The sequence below is a fragment of the Micromys minutus genome, assembly GCF_963924665.1.
Source record: "Micromys minutus genome assembly, chromosome: 16".
Taxonomy (NCBI): domain Eukaryota; kingdom Metazoa; phylum Chordata; class Mammalia; order Rodentia; family Muridae; genus Micromys; species Micromys minutus.
In genome coordinates, this window is record NC_137985.1 from 38,877,559 (window position 1) to 38,895,376 (window position 17,818).

General features: G+C 48.4%; 1 protein-coding gene across 1 annotated transcript in view; it reads left to right on the forward strand.

Annotated features, from left to right (window-relative positions):
* DSCAML1 (DS cell adhesion molecule like 1) overlaps positions 1-17,818 on the forward strand; it is a gene marked incomplete at both ends in the record, with an annotated part of 302,088 nt that overhangs the window by 261,137 nt on the left and 23,133 nt on the right. The window contains 5 exons of the mRNA XM_080930658.1: positions 2,963-3,130; positions 4,088-4,158; positions 9,426-9,666; positions 13,264-13,410; positions 15,026-15,181. Coding sequence (XP_080786784.1) covers positions 2,963-3,130; positions 4,088-4,158; positions 9,426-9,666; positions 13,264-13,410; positions 15,026-15,181 — 783 coding nt within the window. The remainder of the gene's footprint in view (positions 1-2,962; positions 3,131-4,087; positions 4,159-9,425; positions 9,667-13,263; positions 13,411-15,025; positions 15,182-17,818) is intronic.

A 17,818-nucleotide genomic window follows, 5' to 3' on the forward strand; every position in this document is an offset into this window, starting at 1 on the left:
ACAGGGCTTGGTCCTATTGTAAAACTTCCTCTTTACCCAGTAGCAAGGGAAACAGACTGAAGAGCTTCGTAAGAGGAGATGACAGCATCCGACTTGCACTTCGAAAGGAGCCTAAGTACAGCACACACCCTTGAGAGGGGCTCAGCCATAGTTGCAGAAGGAATGACATCTGTGGGGTCCAGAGCATCTAGAAGGGGGGAGGGGTAACAGACACACAATTAACTGGAGAGAAGACTGGGAGAGAAAAACCAAGAGGTGACAATGATGATTTGGGCCAGGTTAGGGATATTAGTGGAGCCCTTATATAGTCAAGAGCACATGGGGCATAAAGGCTACCAGACTCAGTGAGTGGTAGAGGAGACAGAGTGGAGAGTCCAAAGTGACACCAGAGAAGCCTGTGTGTGAGGCGTGTGTGGTATATGAGGAGGAGGCCATGGATTGAAACCTGGAAGCAAGTGTCCTCTGGGGGTAGGCTTAGTGGGCTGCAGCTGCCAAGAGCCAGCAGAACAGGCCTGGGAGAGAAGCAGAATTCAAGGGTTTTCTCAGAAAGCCTAGAGAGGGGCGGTCCAGAGAAAAGGGGGAAGAGGAGGGTGATATGTGCAGGGCCCATCGACAGGCCAAGTGGATGATGGGACTTGCTGATGCAGAGGCCCCCGTGCAGTGGAGATACAGCACTGACATCAGAGGAAGGCACAATGAGTCAACGATGCATATCTAAGTCACCCACCGCTGTCCCTGGAACCACACCGGTGCCTGGTGGATGTCAGTACATCTTTGTGGCCCCTGTTTTCAGACACATCCCACGCGGCTCTTCCCTTTGCCTGTGCTCATCAAAAATGAATGCACTGACTTCTGATCACTCTCCCGCTCCCATAAACACAGGCAAGCCCAATGTGATTTGTGAGCTGGCAGCAGTTCCCAGGACCCCACATACAGAGCCATGAGCACCTGCCTCCACATGGCTACTCTGTTCCATCCCAAATCAAAGGGGTGTCCACGGCAGGTAGGGGCCTGCTATTTGCAATTCTAGCTTCACCTGACAGCCACAGAGTGACTGTCTGGGAGGCTGGGGTGCTTTTAAAGACAAGAAGAAAATAATGTGTTTCAGAGCATCCACAGCCTGCCATGTTGTTAGTTTGGCTTCAGCAACCGATTAATTAAATGCAAAACTACAGGCTGGAATTGGGCCGATGCCCTTCACAGATGCTAAGCCTGTGCAGCTGAAAGCTGTGTTTTTAAAGGACTCGAGACCTCATTTAACCAGAAATGAAATCGTAGGATTCTGACATGGTCAGGCTACATACGTGTGTGTGTGTGTGTGTGTGTGTGTGTGTGTGTGTGTGTGTGCATGCTTGCATGCATGTATATATGTACTTTGGTCTGTCAAGCTGGCTCAGACTTACATGGTAGAGAAAACTGACTCCTGCAAGTTGTCCTCTCACCTCCATATGCACATAATTCCCTGTATTGTATGCACACATGTATGTACGCATACGCACACACATACAGAGATTCACACATTTATTTTAAAATGTAGCAAAAAGTTTTAAAAATCTTCTTAAGGGCTGAGAGATAGGCCACTCAGTAGCAAACACGGGGACCAGAATTCAGTCCCCAGACGCCAGATTAAAATGTCAAGCATAGTGGCACGCACTTGCAACCCAGCATTAGGGGGAAGCAGCAACAGGAGGATCCCGCTGCAAGCAAAGCGGTCTAACCTGATAGTGAGTTCTAGGTTCAGTGAGAGCCCCTGTCTCAAACAAAACTATAGTAGAAGGTAACTGAAGAACACTGAGGTTATCCTCCACACCCATGCTAACACACTCGGGCGCACACATGCAAGCATACACACATGCATTAAAACTAGAATCTGCCTACAGTTGTAGCCTCCTTTCCTGCCTTCAGAATTAAACTGTAGAAATGTGGTTTAGTCTTCTCCGCTGAGACTGTTTCAGAACACTGTATGCCACAGTGGATTTCCAGGCACAGACGGCTAGCATGGGCAGGGATATCTGAGCATGCCCAGAGAATACTTTTAAGCTTTACTCTCAGTTGGCTTTCTTGGTCTTTTCCATTTTCTCCCAGAGTACTAAGGGGGAGGGAGGAACTTGATCAAGCGCTCTGGGTTGGGAAAGTCCTGGCTCAGCCATGATTGTAACTGGTGGGGACAGCAAGCACGGGTGGATGGCTCAGTTCCTCTGGAGATGCATAATGTTTACAGCCACGGGATCCCTGAGTTGCATTTACCTTTGCATTTTCCATGTTCTACAATTTTGCTAAACATTAGCCCTGGAATGGACTGCCAGTCTCCTTGCATGAATTGAATTGTGAACACATTAATCCTTTTGTTGGCCCCTCAGTCTGAAGATTCTGATACCTTACATTTTTGTAACTGCTAGAGAAAAGAGGGTAGGGTTGGGCTGTGCCCTCTGGCACTTGATCTGTTCCCTCCAGCCTCACACGGAACTCTCAGATCCTGTCACAGGTGCAGAAGAAAGGGAGATACAGAAGCAGGGAGCAGGAGGAAGGGGAGGGGTCCTCACACCCCCTCTCCCACAGGGACACTGGGTGAATGGGTATCTCATAGCCAGAATGGTAGGTCTCAGATGTACCAAAAGATGCAATAAGAAAGGTACTGTCCATCAGACTCAGGGATACTGAGCAAATAATGACCTTAGTGGACATTAGCAAGCATCTTGTCTAACCTCATCTTCAGTTTAGCCCACAGGCTTGTCAGGGCAAAGGAAAGGCTGACTTCTCCCAAGCTGGAGCATCTTCAAAAGGACTCTTTATAGTCCCTGTGAAATTAAGGCTTTCGCTCCCCCCCCCCTTGCTGTTGGTGTAAGCTGGACATCAACATCCAAGCTGGAACTAGCATAGGTTGACACTCGAGGCTGGGGTGGGGACAGGTCCCAGAGTTTTCAAGGCTGTGTGTGTTTTGAAATGGTGGTCTCCTTTACAGATTCCTGGGATTTTAAGCAGTCCACACGTAACATCTCCCCAACCATCAACCAGGCAAATATCGTTGACTTACACCCAGCATCGGTGTACAGCATCCGCGTGTACTCCTTCAACAAGATTGGGCGCAGCGAGCCAAGCAAGGAGCTTACTATTAGTACAGAAGAAGCTGGTAAGCCTGTCTTGTACCCTGCCCCCACTGCCCACAGTCTTGGAACTCACGGGCACCAGCCTCCAGCAACCCTGCTTATTCACAGGGGCTTGTCGTTTCAGGAGAATAGAGAGAGCTCCAGAAACGTGTTTTATGAGTCATAGAGAAGCCACAGTTCTTTTCTGAGGGGTTGTTTTTGATGGTTTTCCCTCTTGGTTTGGGGGAGCTGTCCGTGGTCCTGCCTTGCTTTCCTGGGCTCCAACCCACGTGGGGGGAAAAAGATTCAGGGCTCTGCAAGGCAAGGAGTCTGAGTTCTCTGGGCCAGTGACCTCTGTCACAGTGTGTATGGGTAAGGTGTTGTGGGGGGAGGGCGGGAGGCTAGGAGGAACAAGCAGATGCATACACCCTTGTATATGGGTGTATATCGGGGCCAGAGGACAGCCTTAGGTAGGTTCCTTAGGTGCTATCCACCCTTTTTTGAGACAAAGTCTCTCACTGGCCTAAATCCCCTAAACAGACTAAGCTGGCTGGCCAGCAAGCCCCAGGGATCTGTCTGCTTCTGCCTGCCTGGAGTTGGGGCTGGCAGTGTTACCACTACATTCACATTTTTTACACAGGTTCTGGGAATAGAACACATGCCTTTGGAGTTACAAACCCAATACTGACAGCTGTCCACCTAGCCGCAGAGCCTTGATAAAAATTTAAACAAGATTTCTCTTGCTGTACTTTCTTAAGTTATTGTAAAATTGTGTTATTGTAAAACAAAACGATACAGAAACATTCCCAAGACACTGGAGCACAGTGTTGTGAATGATTATAAAGGTAAAACTACCAGGTCCCACTCTGATAAACAGCTACCAACTCTGTCACCTGTGTGTAAACTTGCCCCTCCTCCGCGGTTCTTCAGGTGGACATGAGGACACATGGTTGTTTCCTCTCCCAAGATGTGACTCAGTGTTGCTTCTTCTGTATCCCCAGCTCCCGATGGGCCTCCCATGGATGTCACCTTGCAACCAGTGACTTCACAGAGCATCCAGGTGACCTGGAAGGTAAGTGAGAAGCCATCTTGCCTGCCCCTCCCCTGTCCACCTGTGAATATGGCAGGCTCACTAGTCTCTTTACATCCAGTGCCTATGCCTGTTTTTCATTAGCACAGTCAAAGGGCAGGAGGAGAGGAGGGTAAAGGGAAGGTCTCTTCTCAATCAGTGCTCCCTTACATCCTGGCCATCTGGTAAGGGACCACATCTGGCAAGGGATGATATGAAGAACTTGCCAGTGCCAATGTGGTTCTACCTATGTAGCAGTTCATCTTTCAACCCAATGTGGTAACAGAGGGTAGGGACTCGGTTTCATCTTGTGCAAAGTTCTCCACCTAAGGCATCAGGGTAAAATCAGAGAGGAGTGTGAGTGAGTGAGTGAGTGAGTGAGTGTGTGAGTGTGTGTGTGTGTGTGTGTATGTGTGTACTCTCACACTCCTGTGTCCCACAGCACATATGCTGAAGGCAGAGGGCAAAAATAACTCACGGGAGCTGGTTATCTTCTTCAACCACATGGGTCTGTGTGATACAATTCAAACAAACACACTTAGCAGCAAGTGCCTACGCATACCCACTGAGCCATCTCTCCAGTCCAGGGTTATTTCTGAAATGCTAAAACCTTCTAGGCCTGGGAACGTTTCAGAGAAAAGAGGTCAGTGGCCAGTGTACACAGTCCCTGCAAAGCAGCAGTGTACACAGCTGCTGCTTAAGGATGTCTTAGAGGAGGCTCCATGGATAAGCCGAGAGATGGGCAGGACCAAGAATTGGGGTATTCTTGGGGACCTCTGGCCCTGTCCTCTGCTCTTCCACATACACAGATGACCCAGTAGCTCTATGCCTTCCTGAAACTCTGCAGCACCCAGTCCCCAGGGCTTACTCCTACATGAACTCATCTGGCCCTTTCTGTCTTGAGGGTGACTGGAAAGGTACTTTCATCAACAGCCAGCTGAGGAGGCCTAGGGTGTTGAGATTCCAGGTGGCCTATAGTTGCTCAGGTATAAGGCAGAGTCCAAGCCACAGACTGAATTCCCAGACCCATCTCTCTACTACTGTATACTGAACAGAGTTCTTGGGGTGGGGGGTAGGCTTCTTTGGACATGACCTCGGTCCTCCAGTCTTGACATGGACCTTGGGGTGGCTTCAGCTTCACAGTAATCAGTCTTCCATATGTGTGTGCATGCTGACACAGCATGTCTCTTCCCTCCTGAGAGAAACAGCCAGAAGATGTGCCTGGTGCCTTGTATCAGCTTCTTTTCTTGTTGCTATGATAAAATACTTAACATCAGCAACTTAAGGACAGAAGGTTGGTTTGGGCTCCCAGTTTGAGGAATCAGTTCACCATGGTGGGGAAGGCACATAGGTAGTGTGCACAGTCAGCAAGCTTACCTTCTACTCTTCATTCAGTAGGGCTGTCCATGAAGGGAGCCACTCCCATTTAGGATGAATCCTCCCGTCTCTGTTAACCTGATCTTAGAAATTCCCCACAGACGTGCCCCCTAGTAAAAGCCCTCGAGATTCAGATCTGGGCCCCAGAGCTTTTCCAGAAGCTGAAGGTAAAGCCAATTCCCCGCCCCCATTCCTGTCAGCATCTCGGTTCTAAACTCATCTCTGGGGACTACACAGAGGGAGCCCCGAGGTGGAGCCAGAGAACTGTGTAAAACACCACCGAGGCATTTGCTACAAAGTTCTGACCCAGAGCCGAGGTCGATAAAAATTTAGAATCAAATTTATTTCTCTAAAGTCTCATAATGAAAAATAAAATTGATTAGAAAGTTAGAACTTCAGAATGAGCCAGCGAGTCAATAAATTTGGGCACTGACTTCTCATGGGGATTTTTTTTTCACACCGAGAACAGATTAATGAAAAATAAAGATTCACTTGAAAGATAAGTCACTCCGTTTTAAGACTCTCTGTGAGATGGATCACCCCTACTTTATGACATAAATTTGCAATCAGCCCTATTGATTTCTTAATGCTTCAGAGAAATATTGTTAAGATTGATTTAAATCCCGAGTGCATGTTTGGGAAGGAGAGAGATGTAGGGAGAAAGAAAAGGAAGAAGAGAGAAAAGTGACAGGGAGAGGAAGGTATGTCAAGATTTGGATAAATCTGTGAAATATACATGTACATCAGGGGCACTTGAGTGCCTGCCCAGGGCTTCCGCCAGTGTGCATAGTTGTGGGTTTGTGTACACGCCTATCATGGTTTACATGTCCCCAGGTCAGGTGGACAGGTGTCTGTTGTGATATAGATAGCCCTGGGTTATATGCACAGAGATATAACTAGACAGAGATAGTCCTGGGTCAAGTATACAGGTGTATGCATGGTGCAGACAATACTCTGTGGTAAGTACAGGGCTGGACTATGGGATATATAGTCCTGGCTGTGTAAGGCAGTGTGGTACTGTACAAGGACATAACTGTGTGCGTGCAATAGCAGAGTGTATGAAGTGTGTAGGGATGAGTGGATTGTGCTCTTGAAGATGAGTGTGTGCCTCCGGTATCTAAGTGTGTGCTTGAGTGTGCACAAGCCCCAGCTGCACAGATCTTCCCACTTTCAGGCTAGTGTGCAGAATTGCCCAAGTGCAGAGAGAAGACGATTCAGGCAATAGCAAAAAGTCAATTAAACACACACACACACACACACACACACACACCTATTTAGTGAGTTCAAAACAATTACATTAAATTAAAAACTTAATTCTATTGAGTTAACAATGATCTTAAAAATGCAATTAATTTAAAACATTCATTGAATTAAAAGAAACAGTGGGGCTATTTTACGAACTTAATTGTTTTTTTATCTCACTATTTTTTAGTACAATAATAGGTGGGCTCTTAAATTAACTTCATTGTCTTCAAAACTCTGGTTCTAGCTGGTTTTATATGCATAGAAGTGGCTGTGTTATCTCAATTTAACGTTGGGCAGGCCCTGTCCCTAAAGAAGCCGGTTTCTATTTGAGGATCGAACTGCATCTGGCCACGGGCAGGTGTGGGGATTAGGCTGTGTTTGGAGGGATCTGAACATATGTTCATAGCACTGCACAGGCATGGATCACACACCCGTGGTGGGGGTGTCATGTAATATCCTGCCAAATACCGGTGCTCATGTGTCTATGCCTCCTCTAAGACACCTGTATATGTACATGGTTACATGTAGCCAAGTTTATATCAAGACTCAAGCTTGGGGTGAGAATGTTTCCCAGCCTGGACTCATGCTGCTAAAATGATCTCTGCTCTGTTCTTCCTGCCCTCTGGGATCGGTCCTCCCTTCCCACCCTCTTGACATCTCAGACCTTTCATCTTTGGGCTGCCCACGGGCTCCACCCTCCTCATGTCCCACCCTCATCATGTCCCACCCTCCTCATGTCCCACCCTCATCATGTCCCACCCTCCTCATGTCCCACCCTCCTCATGTCTCACCCTCATCATGTCCCACCCTCCTCATGTCCCACCCTCATCATGTCCACCCTCATCATGTCCACCCTCATCATGTCCCACCATCATCATGTCCCACTCTCAATCATGTCCCACCCTCCTCATGTCCCACCATCATCATGTTCCACCCTCATCATGGCTCTACTTCTGGCCACTATGTCTAGGGGGACAAAGCCTATTCTGGGGGGGAGGTCTGAGCCAACCAAATGTCAAGCACTCTTTATTTTATGCTTTGTATTATCTTCAGATTTTTAGTATAAAATGTACACTCCATGGGCATATTTAAGAGTACTGTTCAGGAGGCTCGGGAGATGGCTCAGTGAGCAAGCATGGAGACCTGAGCTCTAACCCCAAAAGCCACATAAAAGCCTAGTCTTCAAATGCATCAGCAACCCCAGTACAAGGGGGGATTTCGGAGAGGGGGCAGAAACAGGAAGTTCTTGGGTTTAGCCAAAACAAAGGAAGCACAGAAGTACCAATGATAGAGTCTACCTCAAAAATAAGGTAGAGAATTATGAAGGAAGACCTTTAGGTCCCCACATATGCACATATCCTCACATAGGCACACACCCTCACATATGCATGACATGTGCACACACCACACCATTTCCTTTCATTTAAAAAGTACAGTTCAGTGTCGATGAGTACATTCATGGAACTGTGTAGCCATCACCATGAGCTATTTTTCAATGCTTCTCCATTACCTCAACTGAACTCTGTCCCCTAAACACCTGCCCCCCATCCCCGAGAAACTTCTGTTTCTCATTTCTGTGAATTCACCCAGTCCAGAACCCTCTGCAGTGGGAACAGTGTTTCCTGTCTGTTGTGAGTAGCTCACTTTACACAGTGCATTGCCTGAGTTCATCTACCCAGTAACCTATGTCACCATTTCATTCCTCTCATGCCTTCGTAATATTCCACTGTGTGGATAAGCCACATCTCGTTGATATATTCATCTCCTGTAAATAATACTCTTGTGGACACAGACATCCAAGTAACAAGAGTTCCTACTTTCAGTCCTGCAGGGTTTAGACCCAGAAGTAGGATCACACAATCACATGGATCATACGATGACTTAATGTCTGGCTGCTTGAGAAACAGCCAGATTGCTTGTACTACTGTTATAATACTTGACATTCCTGCCAGCAATGGGGGGAGGATACTAGTTTTTCCATATCATTTTTATCAATAATGTTCCTCCCAGTGTGTGTGAACAGGAAGTAAAGAGTAAAGGATACTTTTTAAATTTAAATTTATTGCTTACATCTCTCCACCTCAGATCATTTTGTCTGACGTTCAGTTTTTCTAGACCCATTAGCATCCAAGTAATAGCCCAATTTATTCACACACACACACACACACACACACACACACTGACATAGAACACACTCTATGACAGACACCATTTTAGGCACAAACACACTGAAGAGTCAATACACCTTGTCTTGGTGACATTAGATGTTCAAACTCTATAGTATGTCAGAAGCCAAGGAATAAAAATCAGAGGCCAGAATGACCCACTAGTAACACACTTATAACAGCTAAAGGCTGCCTCATAAAAAGGAGGATGACAAGGACATGACAGAGAAGAGGGACCAGAGTGGGGACAGTCATTGAGTCTGGTAAGAACAGCATAGAAAGTTGTGTGAGAGGTGGATCTGAATCTGAGTATCAAGGTCACAGAGGGCCAAGGTATCCATAATGTCACAAAGGTTCAGTCCAAGAGAAACAGAAGCTTATCAGTGTCTGGGCACAGAGTAATGATGTGCCCTTGGCTCTAAGAACAAAGACAGCTCAGAGTGTCACTGTGTCTTTGTCCTTGGCCTTTCCCCTGGTCCACAGGCACCAAAGAAGGAGCTGCAGAACGGAGTCATCCGGGGATACCAGATTGGCTACAGGGAGAACAGCCCTGGCAGCAATGGGCAGTACAGCATTGTAGAAATGAAGGCGACAGGGGACAGTGAGGTCTACACCCTGGATAACCTCAAGAAGTTCGCTCAATACGGCGTGGTGGTCCAAGCCTTCAACCGGGCCGGCACGGGGCCCTCCTCCAGTGAAATCAATGCCACCACCTTGGAGGATGGTGAGGGAAGCCACAAGGTTGGGAGCAGGTTTCAGGTTCTGCCAGGGAGACCCAGGGCCTGGGCCTACATTGATCCTGTAGCTTTCTGGGTGTTCTTGTTTGCTTTTTACTGCTGTGAAAAAACATTGCCCAAAAGCAACCTGAAGGAGAAAGGGTCTATTTCATCTTACACTCCCAAGTGACACTCTATCACAGAAGGAAATCAAGGCAGGATCCCAGAGGCATCGACTAAAGCAGGGTCATGGCTCTCTCTGTATGACTTTCTCCGCCTGCTTTCTTGTGAGACCCAGGACCGCCTGTCCAAAGGTGGCACTGCCCACAGTAGACTGGCTCCTCCTGTATCAAACACTAATCCAGAAAATGCTCCACCAACTTGTTTACAGGCCAAATTGACAGAGACAACTACTCAGCTGAGGTTCCCTCTTCCCAGATGTCTCTAATTTGTGTCAAATTAACAAACCTAACCAACACACTTTCCACCCCCATCTCTTACCCAGAAGTAGGATCACACAGTCACATGGATCATAGGATGACTTAATGTCTCCTCATTCCTGTATCTCTCCTTCCTTCTGGTCCCCTAATTCCCTCTCTGACCAAGCCTTCTCCTCATTCTAGACTCAGTTTCCCCTTTGAAAAAAATGTAGACGAGCCGAGTTACCCTTGTTCTTCTAGGCTGCACTGTGTCCCCACCTGTTTGTAGGGTGCAAGATGATGCTCTGGAGTTAAACTCTAACAGCTGATTGGCAGAAGAAGTTAGAGCCTGGCTCTTAAAAACACTGCTGGATGCAGTGACACATGTTTAGTCCCAGCACTTGAAAAGCAGAGGCAGGCAGACTTCTGTGAAATCAAAGCCATCCTGGTTTGCACAGTGAGCTCCAGGTCAACTAGAGATACATACGGAGGCCTTGTATAAATAAATAAATCTTAGCATCCTGATAACTAGAAAACCCCCACAGTCTGGTAATAAGTGAAAGTGCCCATATGCTGCAGAGATGGGAGAGAAGAGGAAAGGGCCTCCAGGACACACACAGAAAAGATGACAGCTGGGGCCTGACCCTGCACCAGGTTGAGACAGGAAATGGGGTCTTGATGTCTCCAGAGAATTCAGGCAGACAGGCAGTTAGTCAGTCTCTGTCTCTGCCTCTCCCTCTCCTTCTCTCCTCTCTTCTCTTCTATTCTCTTCTCTCTCACACACATTCTCTCTCTCCCTCCCCCCCTCCATCCTCCTTTCTTCCCCCTCCCCTCCTCCTTTCCCTTCTCCTCCCCCTCTCCCTCCTCTCTCTCTTATACACACACACACACACACACACACACACACACACACCTAGAAATCAGATAAAGGAGATGCAGAGAGTCTTAGAAGCTTCTTCCTCCACCCTAATTGAAAGATGGGGGACAGAGTGAAAACTGTGTCTTCAGTCTTCTGCTCCCAGAAGAGATGTGCAATGCCACGAATTCCAGCACTGGGGAGCCAGGCCCTGAGCTTAGGTGTGCCCTCTCCTCTTCCTCTCTGGAAGTGCAGCCCACCCCCCACCCCCCCACCCCCTCACCCCCCCACCCCCTCCCTGCTGAGAGTTTCTGCAGAAACACTGCAGACACTGTTGATAGTTAGTTCCCACTGTTCTGAACCTTGGCTTTCAAATCCTGGTTTCTGGGCTCCATCCCCAGATTCTTCTATTTTTATAGGGCACACCTGAGTTTGGGATGGGGTACACCCCAGATCTGAGTGGGGAAAGGGAGAGGAAAGGCTGGCAGAGCGCAGAGGGGTGCAAAGAGCCGGAAGGAGCACAGCCACACTGTCCTGGTTGCCAAGCTTCTCCCAGACCTGAAGATGCTGGCCACAGACCTGGCTGGGTTGAGGAACACCAGTTTGTCACCTTTCAGGCTGAAGTATCAATTCAAGTGGTGCCTTGGCTCAGGAGTTTCATGTCAGTCCCTGGAAGCCTGTCAGTGTTACTGGACCCTAGAGCTCTTTGTAACTGGGACTCCAAGGTGATGATGGGGGGAGGGGGGCAGCTGCTGCTGTTTGTGGTCCATAGAGTACCCACGAGGGCCACCGTTGGGTCAGAATTCCCAGAGTACAGCCAAGACTGGCAGTAATTAAGTTCCTATCTAGTTATAGACAGAAGAGCCACGATGAACATCCAAGCTGGAGCCCCTGCTTCCCCTGTGCTTGGGAGCAAGACCAGAAGCAACTCACCCCAGGAAGGGCTGCCTGGAGTCAGTGTCCAAAGCCCAGGCCAGCCTGCCCAACCCTAACCTCCCACCCTGCATCCCTCACCCCTCAGACAGGCCAGGCCAGGACCTCAGAGGAGAATAGCCTCTGTCACACAGAGGAGTCTCCACCCGTGAGGACTCGGCTCGGGGCTGTAGAGTCTTTTTCAAAACAAAGGAGAAGACGGGGAAGAAAGTTTCCACATGCATTTGCTCAGCAGTTTTTCATACTTAATTAAGGCCCTCGTTAGCCTGTCTGGTCCTGATCGTTTTCTGGCAATATTAGTGCTCCTCCTGGGGTATTCAAGGGCCCCTGCCTTAGCAAGAGTGTCTTTTTCATAATTGTATTACCTTCATTTTGTTCGAACGGGCGATCTGTATTAGTTTATTACACTGGGTCCCTAATTACATGGTGCTTATATTTTTTACACCTAAGTAATATGAAACAATAATCACTCTCAAAGAGGATCGTTAGGATGATGTATCATCATTTAAATGCTCATAAAAATTAGAGTTGCCTCTTGTGGGGCAACGGGATCTAATTACCTTCCCTCCAGCCTCTGCCTCCTCTCTCCCAATCACAGCAGACAGACATGCTCTTTCTCTCTGTCCTGGGCTCCTTGGAACCAGCACAAAGTGTCACTGAAGTTCTTAGCAGAGAGCACCTCCAGTGTTTTGCTCTCAGTGCAAGAAAGGGCAAGCGGCCTACAGTTAACCCAAGATAGGGGACTTAGGAACCACAGAGGGAGCTATCAGAGAGAATCAAGGGCAAACAGTCACCCACGTTGGCTTCATGCTGTGGTTTCAGAACATCCAGACATTTGGACATGCTCTTAGGTGGACATGAGACAAGAAGTAATGGGCCTAAAAGTCCTGGTGATCTCCGTGGGAACTTTCCAACCCTATACCAGCATCCATTGAGATCCCTGTTTCTCTTTCCCTTCGGCTTAGCCCCAGAACAAGGAATTCCCCCATCTGTGTTCAGATCCATCTACAGTCAATGAGCACCAAGGGGCTGGCAGCCCTCAGCTAAGACACTGACTGGGGCTTGATTGGCCTCCCAAGCCACTACATTCATCCTGTGCGCTCTCGGTCATGGCCTACTAAGGAGTTGCCAAGTTCTTCCCCTTCTCCAGAATCGAACAGAATCAGGACCACCTTGCCCCAGGAAGCCGGGGGCTGAGACTGGAGAGATATCTAACTGCTTCAGACTGAAGCATAGGAAATTTGAATGGCAGTAGAACTCCCAGAGCTCTGTGTCAGACAGTCCCTCCACTTATCTAACTCTGTATCCCTACAATGTAGGGCAACAGGGCCCAGTCTGTGACACATACATTATACTGTTTCTCATACCATAACTAACTATTGACTTTCCCTCTGCAGTGCCCAGCCAGCCCCCAGAGAATGTCCGAGCTCTGTCCATCACTTCTGACGTGGCTGTCATCTCCTGGTCGGAGCCCCCACGAAGCACCCTCAACGGTGTCCTCAAAGGCTACCGGGTCATCTTCTGGTCACTCTATGTTGATGGAGGTAAGTCTTCTGGGAATAATGGCTGGGTCAAGGCTTGTATCCCTTGGGATTTGCTCCAGGCTTGGTTAGAACTGAGAGGTCTCAGGAGTTTGTCAAGTGCAACCCCCTCTCCACACACACAGAAGCCTTGAGGGTGTGATGTGACAGCAAGAATGTAGATCAGGGTCCACTTGCACATGTCCTTTTTAGCCTGGAATCAAAGCCAGATCCAGGGTCGATGTCATGTGAGAGGGACAGTAGGCACCAACAGCACACACAGGAGTCATTGGAATATTGAGGTGCATTTGCTATTCTAATAACATGTTGAATTAGTTGGGGAGCAGATGGTACACACAGTTGTGTGCTGAGGGGCTCTTTTCAGTGGAGGGAGAGAGGGTGGTCAGGATTAGTACCTGGAGGAAGCTGTCTTCATCTAGGCCTGGAACCGTGAGCAAGGAAGCAGACATATTCAAACCTAGGGAAGCTGCTCCTTGATCAAACTCAGGTGGCACCAGGTGGGCAGTAAGATGTGAGTCCAAACGCAAGCAGTGACCTGGAGTCATGTGAAGGGTGGGGCCTAAAATGTGAGTCCAATGCAGGAAGCAACCTGGGACATGTGAGGGGAGGGGAGGAGCTCTCAGTAGCATGAATAGAATACAGCCTCCAGAAACCTCAGATGCTGGTAGTCTATGGAGCCCCAACAAACACATTGGCTCTCAAGCCTAGAGGTGTACACAAAGACCTTCCAGGACTAGGAAGTCTTAGGACACAGGGCCAGAGCCTTGGCATCCCTAGTTATGCCCACAAAAGTTTCACTCACTTCAGCAGAGCATGGGGCCTGTGATGAGTTTGCATTCTAGTCCTGAACACCCTACCTTCCAGGCTTCTGTACCCTTCCCTCCAGAGAACCATGGAGTACGGCTCACTGCCACCTGTCCAGGTTGGTGGCACCTCCCTCCCCACTTGGACTTTGCTAGAAGGACATACCTGATTCATTTTCTCCTACCAAAGTCAGGAAGCTTCAGTCTTAGGGCTTGACCCCTGAAGGGTCTCCCAAGATCTTTTGATGTGAGATCTCAGGCCACCCTGCCAGCCAGAGTTACATAGTAAGATCCTGGATCAAAAAAAAAAAAAAAAAAAACAAGCAAACAATGTGACCCTTACACCATGTTCATGGAAGGCTCCTTCCAGAACTTGCTTTCTCTCTTTCAAGGCAACAGGCTTTCTGACTCAGCCTTCAAAGAAGACCTCCTCCAAAGACTGCCGGGCTGTTAAACAAACTGATCTTCCTAGGTCTTTCTATAGCTCATTTCCTATACTTCCTGTACTCAGACCTTTGCCATCCCCCTACCTCAAAGGTTTGGATCTTTGAGCGTGATGTTCTCACCCTCAAGCCCCTGTTTACTGCACTGTCACCTGACCACCTGGCTTGAGCCCTTGTTTATAACTGGTTGTCAGTGAGGCACGTTGGGACTCAGGTCAACTGAGGTCCTGGTTAGGCACTTACAGAGAGATATGGCCTATGGACAGTGGCCCAGGTCTGCCGCCCTGTAGAGTAGAGGTCTGAGCCCACACTGGCAGAGGGCGGGGAGCATGACGTGGCCAGCCTCATGATCAGAGAGGTCTGTCTCCACAGAGTGGGGCGAGATGCAGAATGTCACCACCACAAGGGAGCGAGTGGAGCTTCGGGGTATGGAGAAGTTCACTAACTACAGCGTCCAGGTGCTTGCCTACACACAGGCTGGGGATGGTGTACGCAGCAGTGTGCTCTATATCCAGACCAAGGAAGATGGTGAGTCCAAGGCTGACCTCCAACCCTGCCCTCACCCCACATATACACTAGTTGCTTCCTGCCCCTATCCCAGGGGCAAAGCAAGAGCAGGAGACCATTTTTTCTCTTGTCCCTTTGAACCCTTGGAGGGTGGTTTGGAGCTTGTGGACATTCTCTAGGATGGATGCTGGAGCATCTAAGCAACTGTCTATTCCCTGACCACTCTGCTCTCTGGAGCACTGGAGCACTAGTCTAACAGTTCTCCTCTCAGTCCACCCACAGGGCATCCTTCTGAAGCAGCTGTTCCCCTGCCAGACACAGCATACCTCTGTCCAAGTAGGGATATTGCAGTTGGAATGGGATCAGTTGGGGTTAAGAACTTGGTGGTCATCCCCGTGTGGTCTGGACCTTGAACTCATCAGGAGAAAAATGGAATTGGCCCCCATATAAAGCTGTAATCACTAGGCTCTTCCCAATTGAGCAGAATTAGGGCCAAACTCAAAAATATAATGTGAGTAAATGCAGGCTGGAGACTAAGTTAACCCTGGAGGGACTGGTGGGAAGAATGGTTGGGTTTCCAAAAGGGACCCAGAACTGCACAAGTCTGGGAGAGCATTAAAGCAGAAGGTGGCCTGACCTTCACACACAACTCTGAGCTCCTGCTTCTGGCCACCCATTTCTTTCCCACCCTTCCCCAGTACTTTGATGTTGTTATTATATGTGCGTATATGATGTGGGTGTACATGCATGCATGTATGCCAGAGCACATGTGTGGAGGTCAGAGCACAACTTGGTGGGATTGTTTCTATCTGTTCATCTTAGTATGGGTTTCAGTGATCGAATTCAGATCACCAGGCTTGGTCACATGTGTTTACTTGCTTAGACACCTGACTAGCCCTTGGTTGTTTCTGTACTGCATGCCCTGGGCCAGGTACCCTGTCCTTAGAAAGGCTGCCTTTGGGTGAAAAGTGCCTGGAACACAGTAGGCATGTAAACAGTACCCATCATTGCTTCCTTCTTGCTCAGCCTGTGTTTCTTCAAGGAGACATGTGATCTAGTGTCTACCCAGATATCTGGCAGAGATTCTGAAAGGGTCAGAGTTATGAATGATGGGGAGGAATTTTATGCACTCCCAGCCCAGGAGCTGGCTTGATCTTCTCTCCCTTCAGCCCCAGCTCCCTCCTCAAAATCTCAAAGCAACTCAGCATTTCTCAACCCTCCTGCCAGACATGCCTGTCACAACCTTGTCACCTGCTCTTGGGTAAAGATAAACTGAGCTCTCTCACCCAGCCCTGGGACCATGCTACACGGACATTTCTCTGGACTTTGGAGATGATTTGCTGAGGTCTGGAAGTTTCCTGACATTTACTTCAGTCAATGCCATGAGCATGTCCCTGTTTTTAACCAAAGTGAAAAGGAGCCCAGGGGCCAAAGGCATCATCCTACCCTTCCAGGAACCCTCAGCTGTCCACCCAAAGTCACTTTCAGAGTCACACAGGAACACACACAGCAGGATCCAAGCCTAGAGTGAGAGTGGGGGACACTAGCCCCACTTTAGGACAGGGTCCCATCCAGTCCCACAGAAGAGCTCTCCCATTCCTGTTGTCAGCTCTCAAACCCTTGCTGCCCACTCCTGGTTTCTGTGTGACAACGTGGGAACACTGGTGCCTCACTGAACTGAAAGGAACAAGATGGCTGGAAAGCTCTGTAGAAGCAGCCATGGTGACAGCGAATGGTAGTTGATTTGTAGCTACCAAGGTGCAGCCAATGACACAACAGGGGAGAGACTCAGTGTCCCCAAAGGGAAACCCAAGGTCAGAAAGGGTGTAACATCACATCAGTCTCCTCCCAAACAGCAGTCGTGACTTGGCATGGGTGTGACATGCTGTGTTCCTGTTTATAGTCATTTGCCAGGGAGAGTAGACAGGTCCTTGCTCCAAGCACAGCCCCTCTGTGGGACCTTAGCCAAGTAGCTTAATCTGAAGGTCTTAAGACCGACCTGCCTACCACCCTCAGGAATTTACATGTTTCCCTAAGGAAAAGAAATTAAAATCCTTTAGACACAACCTAAAGAAATAGGAAAATATAATGGGCTGAGGAGATAGCTCACTCTGAAAAGATGCTCACCATACAACATAAAAAGACTGAAGTTTGATCCCCATAACCCACATAGAAAGCCGGGCGTGGTAACATACTCTTATAATCACAGAACTAAAGAGGTTAAAAAAAAAAAAAAAAACAGAGGGATCCCTGGGGCTTGTTAGCCAGCTGATTCAGCCTAATTGACAAGCACTGGATCCCAGTAAGAGACCCTATGTCAAAAACCAAGGTAGAGGCTTCCTAAGGATCAGAACCAGCCGTGATTGCCCCCACTCAGGCTTGCACAGCCATGCACATCCATGCACCCATGCACTAGCACATACAGAGAAGAACCAAGTCCAGCCAAGACAGCCTGGAGCCGTGCACGGGCTGAGTTCTGCACGTAGGAAAAGAATGTGACTTCTACGTTTGCAATTTTTCTCCTTTTTTGGTAAAAGTAATTTTATTTGCATATTTTTATTTTATGCATATGAATGTTCTACCTGTGTGAATGTATGTACACCAGGTGTGTGCCATGCTTGCAGAGATCACAAGAAACCACTGGATCCCCTAAAACTA